This window comes from Scomber japonicus, chromosome 5 (assembly GCF_027409825.1).
Source record: "Scomber japonicus isolate fScoJap1 chromosome 5, fScoJap1.pri, whole genome shotgun sequence".
In the NCBI taxonomy this organism is placed as follows: domain Eukaryota; kingdom Metazoa; phylum Chordata; class Actinopteri; order Scombriformes; family Scombridae; genus Scomber; species Scomber japonicus.
In genome coordinates, this window is record NC_070582.1 from 15,467,580 (window position 1) to 15,481,290 (window position 13,711).

The window sequence follows — 13,711 nt, forward strand, 5'->3', positions numbered from 1 at the left end:
TTTCCGATTTAAACAATCATCACAGATAATATGATCTGATTTGGAGTTGAATGCATAATATCGATGGATATTTATACCCAGAGGACAACATGTTTTAAGTGCTAAAAATCTGATTTGGATGTCCTCTTTGGTTCATTGCACAAGGAAAAAGGGGGGCTTGATCGCCACAGTTCCATGGCTTGTGTAATTGGCTTTCATTATGGCCAGGCAGAGCCTTGGCAGTGCCAGACCCACCAGGGGGTGACAACCAGTACAAGCCCCATCATCATCATTTTCCCCATGAGCAGCACAGCTCAATGGACCCAGAAATGGGCATGCATCTATAGCTCAGGGAACCACCCTTTCTCTGGAAACTGCCTTTATCCTGTTTTAAACATTACAGTGACGCTTTGTGTGCCTATGTGCAAATGTGTTTTTAACAGTGAATGTTCATGTGTATGTGTGTGGGGGTGGATAGTGTGACTGTGTTGTGTATTTTTATTATGTGGCCAGTCACTGAGTATTTGCGTGCATGTGGATGCATGTGGATGCAAGTACATTGCAGTCATACGCCTGCATGCATGCATGTGTGTGAGGAGGGGGTAGCTGAATTTTACCACAGGCTGGTGGGGCACAGCTCTGCTGCTAACCAGAGAAGCAAGTGGTTGTGAGTCAGTCCCCACCGGGCAAACCTGTGGCCGTGGTATTAGCGCTACAGCACCAGTGCCAGGATAGGAAATTAACAGTGGCTTTGGGTGAAAACTTCTCTGGGAGTTCAGAAAATACCCTTGAGATTAGAATAATAAGTGCAAAAAGTACTTGTGGAGAAAGAGGAGTAAATGAAATGGAAAACAGCTGCATACAAGTATTGCATTGAAGCAATGCAAATACAAATGACTTCTTAAATGCTGAAAATGCTCCATACAATTAGTAAACATAGGCAATGAAAAGCCAGATACATAAGTACATTTTACTATTCTGCTTTGTGCAAAGCACACATGGCTAGACTAGGCTCCAACTAACACTAGCAGCCTTGGCTCTATCTGACCACACTGTCTGGGCCATTAAATAAGGTAAAATAAGCAATGGTTTTAAGTCTAGTAACTTTCAAAATTGTTGGTTGGGCACAATGACACATGTCATACTGTATTATCTTCTCCCATTATCATTTTCACTTTATTGTTATACTTTGCTGCTGCAGATTTAAACAATCACCCACACTAATTTAAGGGATATTATTTCTGTTGTTGGTGGACTAGACTGCAGGTATGTCTGCAATGTTTATTTGTTGTAAATGGAACTGCAATATCTGGTCTATGTCTTAATTTGGAGTTTCATGAGATTCAAAACTGTTGTAGCTCCTCTTAAAACGCAGAAAGCTATGTATAATAATAATTCTAGCGATATATTATAATTTCCTCAACCCATTTATTTTGAATGAATACTCTGTCTATTATTTACAGGATAATGACTGACATAAGGAGAGGGAGCTCCCACATTGTATTTTTGTCAGCATGATACAGGGGAAATGTAGTCCAATACAATCCACTTTGATGATTAACATTTATAAAAGGCTCAGCTCTGCTCTGCTCTTTATATCAACTTCATTTTCAACTTTATTAGCATGAGCCAAATGTGTTTGTTGCCAAACTAATTTAACAGGCTTCTTAGCTACCGAAGGAATGATAAATCATCAAGGAACTTATGGCTCTCGAAAGTGCAGAAAAAATGCATTTTACCCAGAGAGATCCAAATAATTGCAACTGAGTACATTACACAACATACATCAAAAGACTTACAAAACATTCCTTTCCAAAGGCTGAAAGGCCCCCTGAAACACTCTGTGGTTTGCCTCATTTCTGCTGCTTGGCCCCTTCCAGATTACTGCCAGTTGAAGGGAGACTGGTGTTGTAATAGCCCACAGTCTGTTTTAGACCAGGGGAGGCCTTTTAAGACAAATCCCTTTGTAGCCATTAGGAAAGTAGAAGAGAACACTGAGATATTTAGGTAAAAAATGAATGGTATGGCATGGTTATTGTCATTGACCTTTGGCTACATTTGTACCTTATTCTGACTGTGATAACATATTTCCTTTATAAAAAAGTGATTTGTTTTATTGCTGTAGTGGATGAAAGATTAGTTACTTGACAGAAACTTGAATCACAATTATGTTGATAATCAACATTTGGGTCATTTATTAATGAAAAATGTCAAACATTTCTTAGTTCCATTTTCTCAAATGTGTTAATATGCAGATTTTCTTGGCTTTTTAATATATAGCTGATTGTCCTTGGGTCACTGTTGGTCAGACAAAACAAACAGTTTGAAGACACCACATTGTGTTCTGGAAAATATGATGGCAATTTTTTGCTGAAAATAAGACTTGGTTATCCAAATAAAGTGAAAATTATCTCAAAAAACTTTTCAGGAACTATCTGTCATCTTTTCAGGAATCTTCTCATGGAGCGGGTTTTACAAGCTCAAGCAGTCAAAAAAGCAGATTTTCATGCAGGTACAATGTCTCCTGCTAAAGTGTAGTTGTTGATCTTATCATTTAACCCTGTGCCATCAGGCTCATGCAACCCAGAGTGTCTCCTTTCTTGTCAATGAGCACTGTGAGAGAAGTAGTGAGACCTTCAGACCCCCTGTTTGCAGTGTGGGCAGCGATACAAGGTGCTCCTGTAGAGGAATTCAGCACTTTGGACAGCACCTAGACCAGCTCTCCCCACACTGGAATTCCAACACTGCACTCTCACAGGCTGGGCCCAAGGACTTTGTGGTCGGAAATGTGACCACATTTCTACCAAGGTGCAGGAGGGAAGCAGTTTAGTAGCGGGGAGGAAAATGTGGTGGCTTATCAAGACGATGGAATGGACTCTGCAGTGTTAGACCGTGTGACTGGAGTGGTGTGTTGAATGTTTGCTGACAGAAAGATATTTTGGTTTAAGGTTTACAAAACCAAGGTGGTGTGGATAGCAGTAGTCTGATGTGTCACTTTACATGGATGTGTAATGCTTGTGCTGAGTGATAAACATTTTGTTGGAAGTCAAAATGCATGTATGGGTTTTGTATTTTGCTACTGTAAAATTGAAAGATGTAAAATGGCTTTATAATGTCAGTTATTTACAAATCATCTTTGGCTGTTTTCCTTAAAAACATTCTTTTCCCTCTTTCAGGCAGTCGGGAAGCAGCGTTCACGTACGCCATCACAGCGGCAGGGGTGGCTCACGCTATCACAGCGGCATGCAGTCAGGGCAACCTGAGCCAGTGTGGCTGCGATAGGGAGAAGCAGGGGTATTACAATCAGGAGGAAGGCTGGAAGTGGGGAGGCTGCTCGGCTGACATCAAGTACGGCATTGAGTTCTCTCGCCGATTTGTGGATGCCCGCGAGATTAAAAAGACCCCACGCCGCCTGATGAACTTGCATAACAATGAGGCAGGAAGAAAGGTAAAGAATACTCACATGCTTTGCAAGAAATGTTTTTTCCAGATATAGCAACAACAAAATTCTCCAGCAGTCAATAAATCAAGATACAATCATTTTAAGGAATAATGACTTACTATAATTCAAAGGACAATTCAGGTTTATTTGAACTATATTTTTAATTGTTGAGGGAATAATGGGACAAGTACACAAGTATTCCTTCAAACATTTTTAAACACAACTGCAGATTAGTCAAGTTTATTTGCAAAAAACCCTGGACGTTGGTAAAATGATAAAATCAACTGTCTGTTATTTGCCAACCTATTTCCTTGACCAACTTTGATCTACCATGCCTGCTGTAGTTTATATGCATACGTTATATGAAACAAAGATTTCGGCAGTTACTTTGAGTGAGCCCAAGTTAGGAAGATTAAATCCAAGTTGAAACAAACATGAATCATCCTTTAACTCTGTCCTTAAAATGAGATGACATGAAAAATCTTCCTCCAATGACATATCACATTTTATGACTCATTTCTTGACAAACAAACATGCGTTTGCGCATACATGGATGCATAGATGTGTGTAAATGTGTGCAGCGAGCCAGCAGTCCCAGATAGAGAGCTAAAAGTCACATAGTTATGTGACAAAGGACTGTGACAGACCAAGCTGCTGACTGATTGATCACCCACTTAGCCTTTCAGCAGCTTGTTTTGCTTCAGCCAATTACTGGCGTTTCTTTCCATTGTAAGAAGGAGTCTTTTATTTAAGTGTGTTGGCAAACTTCATTATGAATATGTTTGTTTGCTATTAGTCATTCCAGAACAGTCATGAAGGAAAGAAAAAAGAGTGAAAGAGAGTGTGAGGTAAATAAAAGAGTTGAGATGATTTTATGTTGACAAATGGATCTAATTAATAACTTTGGCTTTATCGTGTCCACTGGGAAAATGGAGCCTCGCCAGTGGTTACCAGATGGAGGACTGCCATCTCCTCTTTCCAGTTCCTTTCATGGAATTATGAAGTGTTAAGTCAGGAACAGGATATTATTGCAGTTCTCTGCACAGTACCAAAACATGTCACAGCCTTTTCTCTGTGTCTATTCAGGGTGTGAAAGCAGCCTGACAATGCTGATGTTAACACAGCAGACTGATAGGGTCTGCATGCCATGGTGCTGGCATGTTGGATTGTCAGGAGTTGGCACTGTTGTTGTTCTCACTCTGGGGTTCGGAAACTCAGAATCTAGGAGGATGTGCAAAAGTCAGATTTCCTCGTTGCTGAGACAGTAGGAAAGCTGAAATGTTTGTAATTAAGGAGGTCTGAGCCTTCTCTGGGCTTACACACAGTTTGTAGGGCCCCAAATATGATTAGTCCCTTCAGGAGGCTTGGTTAGCTATCAGATATCAAAACAGCTAAGTGTGAATGCATCCAAGAGGCATCTGAGATAGATTGAAGATTGTTCAAACCACATGGTAAAAGAAATTAAGTCTTGCTGAAAGTTCATAAGTGCAATTCATCCATGCATTTGTGTTCAGGTACATTACAACGCTTTGGACTGGAGTGCAGATCTGGATTAGCATGTAGCCCAGGAAAACCAAGACAGATCAGATTTTTGACCTGGCCAGCAGAGACAACAGTATTAAATGTATTCAATTGTATCTGGGTAGGCGACACTAGCTAGTGTAAATGGGGTGTTTGTTGGTTATTGGATCAGAATTCACTGTTGTTTTAATGCAGAAAAAATGATCTCCCCATTTCTGGTGGGTTTTCCTTAAAATAGTTGACATGAGTTTTATAAATCTTGTTTGTTTTCTTTGTACACTGTTGCTGAGGACCTTTTGTTTTTGTGTCAGAATGTACTATTCTGTGTAAAAAAAAAAGAGTTTCTGCTCTAATAAATTCAAGACAAATGAGCTGATAAAAAAACTATCCTGATTCTGATGAGGAAGGAAATGATGTCTTCAATGGAGTCCAGCCGAGATACTTTTTTTCCCATCACTGATAAGACACGTCATTGAAACAAAAAACTATATTTACCATAGATTCCGTGACTAAACCAATGTAAAAGAACACCCAGTGAATCACCAGATCCCTTTCATCTTGCAACGGGTGTGTGTGTTTGACACGTGATCTTTAGATGGGAATCTGGTCATATTGGACTAATTAGAAACAGATCAGAGGCTTTGATGGACACAGTTTAAGTAAATGTTTCCATCCATTTGTCAGAGCCCTTATGCCAGGCATTCCTAGTGGTTTTTGCGCTATACATTTTTGGAAATCCTTATTCTGAATCAACATCGGAGGGAAGATTGACAGCTGACCCCAGCTTTTATAAAGTGGGGAAAGCTCATGTTTTTTCAATCAAATGTCCTCAAATCAGGAAACTGTGACCACATGAGTGCATAGACAAGGCAGACAGATATTGAACAAGTCTTGTGTACATTTCATAAGTGTCTGATATAAATGATGATTTGTGCCATTGGTGAGGCGAGGTGCCAGGAAAAAGCTGCACTGGAAAAATGCCCTGCCAACCAAATTTACATCTTATACAACAAAGACAGATGATTCGTTCAAGCAAGTTGGGGGTTCCTAATTGGGTTAAAGGAGTCATGTCAGAACTATTACAGACGTGTTAATATGAGCCATTCGAACTCCACCCCCTCGTTCCTCTGTTCTTTTGCCTTTGATAACAGTTCAGGCGAAAATTGAGAGGGTACTGGAGGTTATTTGGAGGTTTTTAATTTTTCAAGTCCAACAGGGTTGACACTTGAAATACTGACCACAGTGCACAATATTTCCTATATGCCCTAGGATTAGACCAAAAAGTGAAGATATTATGCTCTGTGTACCATACATTTGAGATAACATGAATTGAAGGCAGTTTAAGTAAGGGTATAACATAAAAGCTCTAGTTTATCATTAAAAATATCTGAATGTATAGGTATGATACAATATTTAAATCCAATTTCATGTATGTGGCAACATTAGTTTACTCAGTACCTGAATAAGTACTCTATAAATCTTCAAGTCTCTTCTCCATATGTCAAAATTTAATTGAGTTTGTCTTTGTTTTGTACTGCATGTGCAACACATTTCATGACACAATCATCTGAATTAATGAAAATGATGGATTTGAGATCCGTGTTCATTTTTCTCTGTCACTGATGTGGTTTAGTGAAGGTAGACAAAGTAAGAGGATGGAAGGTTACCTGTAAGTACAACTTCCCCTCCTCCATGACATGCAGCTGCATGTTAATCATGACTGATCATTTCAGTGTCTTGCTCACAGATATCTGTCACTCTGTACTCATACTAGATTAGTAATCTTTGACTGTGGAAATAAGAAATCTCCCTTTGCCATCATAGTTGTGACACATTGCTTATGTATTTTTTACACGTGCTATGTCCTCTTCACTCAAACAGCGTATCTGCCAGTGTTTGCGTTAACATAGTTTTCATCTAGGAAAATGTAATTTGTTAACACAACACAAAGTAAAAAGTGTTCAGAGATCCATGTTGTGTGGTTGTTTCAAGAACTGATATTGGGTCAGGTCAGGCAAATTCCAAAAAGACATATTTTCTCTTTTACCTTTACTGCTACCATGAAAATAGTTTTATTTTTCCAGGTTTGTCTGTCTCTTGAGATTTATGCTTCCACCTCAACATGGTGATGGTGAACAAAATATTTCCTTGGTATTAACTGGTGCCAAAGAAAGATGCTGACACCATGTTTGACACAGTTTTTCTGTTTTTACTAAATTGAATTAAAACATTTCTTTCAACATGTCACCTGTTTCTATTGTATTAGGATGGAAGAAAAGATCTCAAAGACAGATAACTGCATGGTTAAGTTTCACTAGGGTATTTAGATCCTTTGGGTGAACTATTCCTGACCTGCTGACATTGAATTTGTCTTCCGTCTTATGATTAATTACATTCATTTGAAGTTGATAGTTCAATTTCATGTTAATATTTGGTGCAGATCTACAGCTGTCTTTTATCTTCATCAATCCACAGGTTTTAGAAGAAAGGATGAAGCTGGAGTGCAAGTGCCACGGCGTCTCAGGTTCCTGCACCACCAAGACCTGTTGGACTACACTTCCCAAATTCCGTGAGATTGGCTACGTACTCAAGGACAAGTACAATGAAGCTGTGCATGTGGAGGTAGTCCGGGCTAGCCGACTGCGACAGCCCACCCACCTCAAGGTGAAGCAGACTCAGGGCTACCGCAAGCCCATGGAGACAGACCTCGTCTACATCGAGAGGTCGCCCAACTACTGCGAGGAGGACGCAGCCACGGGGAGCGTGGGCACACAGGGACGCCTGTGCAACCGCACCTCGCCACATACAGATGGCTGCGACCTCATGTGCTGCGGTCGGGGCTACAATACACACCAGTACACCAAAGTGTGGCAGTGCAATTGTAAGTTCCAATGGTGCTGCTTCGTCAAGTGCAACACATGCAGTGAGAGGACGGAGGTGTTTACCTGCAAATAAGGACGCAAGGAACACAGTGTCAGGAAGTGAGGCGCCAAGGACTAGCTGAATGAGGAAGACCCGAGGGAGCGAGATAAAAGTGTGTCTTGGACCAGTGAAAGATTTTGAAATAAAGGAATGGCATTTACACTATCAGCTCTTCATGGCATCGTTTTGCACAGCAGAATCTATCTAATTGCTTTTCAGAAAGTAAATGCTAAATATCAATACCCCAGAACTTTACTGTCACATAGAGATTGTGCTCATGTACTGATGTATCCACAGTGAAGTTGGGACTACAGGTAATGAATGAGGCCCTCTTCGGGAACTGTGCTCTCCACTCTGGGATTTGTAATTGTTAAATTCACAAGAGACTCATGCATGGAGAGGAAACTCAGAAACCTGGGAGTGAATCAAAATGACAGCAGCTGATGATGGGTGACTGGGAGAGATTTGTCAAGTCTTTGATTGCAAACTTTTAAGGGTTTTGTTGTATTTTCACAAAAAGGGGAGCAGAAGTGAATCTTGACATGAATGACCCCCCCAAATTGGCTGGGGCTTATGTTGGAGGTTTGTAGAAATGAAGAACATTTTGTAAGTGTGGTGCGTTGAGGTGCACCAAAAGCTGAGTGGAGAACTCTGTTAAACCCTCTGCTGCCAACTGGAATATGGTGGAGTATGTTAGTTTTCCAGTCACACTGGAACTGTCTGTTCTGAACACTGAAAATAAATTGTTTATTTATGTAATAGTATCTTAAAGCGAAGCACTAACGGGTAGAGATGTCTTTTTTTGTACTAAGTGTAAAGAAAAATACTTTTTAGAGACTCTGACTGAAGATGTGTGTCTATTAGAAAATTACCCCCCCCCCCCAACCCTAAAACACCTCATCTTTTCTTTAAACAAATGAAAGGTTTCATTGCTACTGGTGTTCTTACAGAAAAAAACATCATTACAATGTGTTTCACATTCACACCTTGGTTCTATTTAACTGTAGCATAGTTTGTTTGCAGTCCTATTTCACAAGCAGTAACATCTATTGGATGCTTTTGCAATTTCAGTAGAAAGGAAAACTCATTTAACTGCACAGATCCTTCCTCATTTCATTAAACATGAAACTGACATGTTGCTGGATGTGTTGTCAAGTGCTGCACTGATATTTTCTATTCAGATATGACTCAACTAAATAAATTCCCATTTGACCCAGTTTGGTAGTCAATTGCTAAAACATCACCTGAAGTTTCACCTGCAGTCTGCCTTCATTCTTAAGAGAGTTACTGATTATTTCATTTTAAAATATCTGTACAACTGTGGTCAGTGGAGTACGGAGCCCCTCTGGTGACATTTGAAAAAAATAAAATAACGGGATACAAATCCGTGGCCACGCATTCGTATCCTGTGGCCATGAGATAATCAATCCGTGGCCATGCGTTAATTATACTGTGGCCACATGTTATTTATCTCGTGGCCATGAGATACTACTGCGTGGCCACGAGTTAATTATTGTTGTCATTTCCATGAAGATACTGTTGATTGTTGCTGAGGCTCCGTAAACATGGACAACTTTGAATTGATTTCCTTTTATTTTAATACAGGAATGAATTACAATGACATACTCAAGTCACTTGTGGATAGACATGGAGTAGTTCTTAGCAAGAGACATTTAATTCGGCTGCTCAAAATGCATCGGCTTAAACACGAAGAATATGCTGATGTAGGGGATGTCATAGATTTCATCATTCACCAGCTGGAGTGATACCTAATAGGTCCCTGAGCACATATACGTTTACATTCACCCAACACACTTGGAAATATTAACCACTGTTATGAGGGACTTGGAGTTTTTCAGTGAAAGACGAAATAAGACAAACTTCATTCAATCGGTCAGGCTAATGAATGAATGAATGAGGGTGTCCTTTAATGTTGCTCAAAGCAATACGTGCCCTCTGCTGGATCCCTCAGGTATTACACTCGCATGCAGCCATGCAGTTTACCACTAATGCGTGGTCTCCTGGCCACGCATTAGTATCGTGTGGCCACGCTTTTTTTTTTTTTTTTTTTTCCAATGTCACCAGAGGGGCTCCGTAGTGGAGTGAAAATCAGTTACAACTATTTGCCCGTGCATTTTATAACAAGAACCAGAACAAGACTTAGAGGTAAAAAAAACAAACAATTTTTACACTTCAACACAAAGCAAACTTGGGTCTGATGATTCATCCTTGGATGTTGTCATTCAGACTAAAGGTGATTTTTATTTCCTGCTTATATTAGCTCTGTTCTGCCACATCGTTAAAGGATAACTTATTATATCTTGGGTCTTATTTGAAGTGTTTTGGCTATCATTTCTCTCAGCTACAATATTATTGGAGTCACAAAAGTAATTGGTGATATTTTGGAACAAGAAGTCACAGAATTTCTTGTACAAGCTGATTTATAGTGACACAAATAATTTAATAGAACTTGTTGCACTTCCCACTAATTCTCAATTTTCTCTTGAACAAAATTCAAAAGTGATCCTTACTAAATCTACAGATTGTGATTGTTTGATTAAAAGAAGTATGATGCCTTTATCTGAATGAAGCTGGAGTTTAAAGATGTTACAAAATAAAAACAACTAATATAAACTTAAATCTCAATTAAATTAATACCCTGTCATTGTCATGGCTTGCCAATACCTACTTAAAAAATGAAAACATTTTGAAATAAGAATACAAAAATGTTCTCCCATGAGGTCCATTATATTAATTTTGCAGCTGTTGGTAGGCATACTTTTTACCTACAGAGAGAGGCAAGCTCATTCACCCTGCTTCCTGTCTTTACGGTATGCTAAGATAACTGCCTTCTTACTCTAGGTCCCTACTTAAAGCACCGACATGAGAGTGGTATTGATCTTACTCCGCTAACTGTAGACAAGAAAGCAAATAAGCATATTTCCCAAAATGTCAAACTATTGCTTTTACTCCTGTGGTGTGAAAAGGCTAAATAAACCCCAGGATAACATTTTACTGTGGGATGAGAATGTGTGGTGCATTGTGGCATTTTAAGTTATAACCACTTTTGTGTTGTTGGCATATTCATGTTGTATTCTGTCTACTCAGCTTTAACCTATAATACCGTGTGTTTTAAGGTCATGTGAGGTTTACAGACTGTACAGGCCAGTTTATCCAATCTTTTGGTTTACATATTAATGAATAGGTTTAGAATGTATAACTTTTTGCACATTAATAATAACCACACATTTTATAGATAGAGACTGATGTAGCCTAGTCTTGCACTTTGCATGATTAATCTAATGCTGTTTAGTTTGTAGTGTGTGCATCAGTCTTTAACTTACAGATATTAATGGTTTCAGTAGAGGTGCTACTCAGATGGATCAAACGCATTCAGCATGTAAATAGTTACATATGTACAGACAGTACATATCAGTAAAAGTAATTTATTAATATAACATATTTTGCATATAGTCTCATTCTGACATTACTATTTTCTTCTGAAATACATTCGAATAACTCCAACTGTAAGCATTTCCAAAATAATGTTTCCTTTGACAAGGATGCAAATACATTTCCACATGTAAAAAAAAAGGTTGATGTGTTTTTAATTTAATGATGAATTGTATTACAAAACATACACGAAAACTGAACCCTGAGTGAGGAATCCACATTCTTCATTTTATTGCTCAACGCATGTTGGTACAAGAATGTTCCCGCTCAGTGTTCAGTTGCCCATATCGTCTGTTCCAACAAATATCCAAAGCTATTATTTTCATAAATTCTCTCCCGTCGAAGAAAAACACACACATTAAATCTGGTCATTGTGTGTGTGTTCAGGTTTGAGGCCAGACTTTATGTAGAAATCTGTTCCAACCACGCTTCATATAGTAACTGGCAATGCATTACCAAACATAAATCATTAAAAATTGAAAAAATAAATAAATCAAGCAGTGTGCTGACTTTGACGTTATTTTGTACACAGCACATGTTCATAATATGCTGTGGTCTTATGTCTTGATTGTGGCACGCATGGAACAGAAATCAATTATCTCTCCAGCATGGAAAGGACCTTCATATCCATGTCTGTGTCAAGCAGAGATGTGACCAGAAACACAAAAAGAGAAGGAACATAAAAGGTTTATGGAAGAAACTGTTATTTTCCAATAAAAATGAATAGAAATGCCCCCACCAAACCCCCAGAAACCATCCAAAAAATGATTATTCATCAAGTTGGAATAGGTTTTTGTTCAAGGATGAAAAGCACCCATGCTGTTTTATCCAGGCTAATTGGGGATGTATGTCTTGGGTGGTCACAGCCACCTGTGACACCAGCTTTTTACCTCACAACTTTGTATGTTTATTTTTTTGCTGTGGTTGGAACTGAAAATGATATCAGCAGTGTATTCTCCAAACATGATGTGGTACAGTTAATGACACTTGGGATAAACTGAATGAGGAGAACTGGCTCACAACTTGAGCCTCTCCTCATGCTTTCTGTGTTGGCAGAGCTGTTCAGAGTCACTAAATGGGAAGAGGACCTTCATGCAAATGACCTGATGTGAATAGGAAGTGGCTCAGTGTGCCTCTTGTTTTTGACACAAACAAGAGTGTAGTTCTTTTGTGAGGGTGTTTTTGAGATGGATGGGGTGGCTTGAAGAAACAAGGAGGTGCATGTGTAGCCGGAAGCTGCAAGTGAGAAGAGTGGTTATTTAGGAAAAGGACTAATTTAGAATGGTTTGGAGAAAGTGTGGGTACACTATTTGAGTAGGAGCAGCTGCTGAAGCGTTGTGGACTATGAACAAAGCATGCTGAAAAATATGGTAGAAGACGGTTAATAGATCATTTTCACTCTTTCTAGACTTCAAAGAATTGTTGGTGCACTCTGGGATACCCTCCAAGTATTTTTCATGGATTTTATTATTATTGTTGCCGATCACAGAAAATGGAAAAGCTAATAGATGTCTGTAATTTATGAGCCAGCGAGGTATTTTAGATGCTCATGATAATTTACATCATTTTAATTATCATGTTGGAAATGCCAGTGGTTTCACAAACATTGTCAGAATTTCACATCCAACTATTTCTATGAAGAGGCTCTGTGAAAGAGAGCCATGCTACTTCATTCATTTGCTGGACGCTCCCACTCGTCCTCCTGTATGTGAAAAGCATTGTAGGTGGGCAGCAGAGCAGAAGTAAGATGTGTTTTGTTAGTTGTCTGAAGCCCTGGGGACCGGAACCACATAAGCTCCCCATACTATGCCCTGGATTGAGAAAAATAAATCCATTTGTTTCTGACAAACATTTTGTCATTAAAAATATGAGATAGAAAAACAGAGTCTGCTGTGTGTGCCTTCTTCTAAAGCAGCTATTGTTTGGGTGTCAGGATCATTAGTTCATTGGGATATATTCTGCAAGCTAATGCTTCTGGTCTAATTCACACTGGGAGCGATTCAGGGCCCAGTTGGGAGGAAAGACAGTCCCGAGGTAAAATGACCACTGACATCACAGAGAATGGAGGTTGCTTACATCTGCCAAGGCCATGTATCAACTTCATGCAAATTCACCATATGATCCTGCTATTCAGAGTTCACTAGCGAGATATATTTCTGCTTTGGGAAACTAGGGAAGCTTCAATTGACTCCAAAGAGGATATGAAGGAGTCACTGCCAGTTTTGATTTATGCCAATTGGAGAGAACAGAAAAGACAGGAAACTAAGAGTGAGCACACAAATGGTGGTCATTGACTTTGTCCTTTGAAAACCTATAAGGATTTGACTTATTAAAGTAGGTCAGAACAGGTCAATCCTCCATGATTTCCTAATTTGGCTGAAAACCCCTTTTACT

General features: G+C 39.2%; 1 protein-coding gene across 2 annotated transcripts in view; it reads left to right on the forward strand.

The window, feature by feature from the left end:
* Positions 1-7,897, forward strand: part of wnt7bb (wingless-type MMTV integration site family, member 7Bb) — a 28,056-nt gene extending 20,159 nt beyond the window's left edge. For both annotated transcript variants that reach the window (XM_053318614.1, XM_053318613.1), the window contains exons 3-4: positions 3,156-3,427; positions 7,418-7,897. In XM_053318614.1, coding sequence (XP_053174589.1) covers positions 3,156-3,427; positions 7,418-7,897 — 752 coding nt within the window. The remainder of the gene's footprint in view (positions 1-3,155; positions 3,428-7,417) is intronic.
* Positions 7,898-13,711: the final 5,814 nt, after the last annotated feature.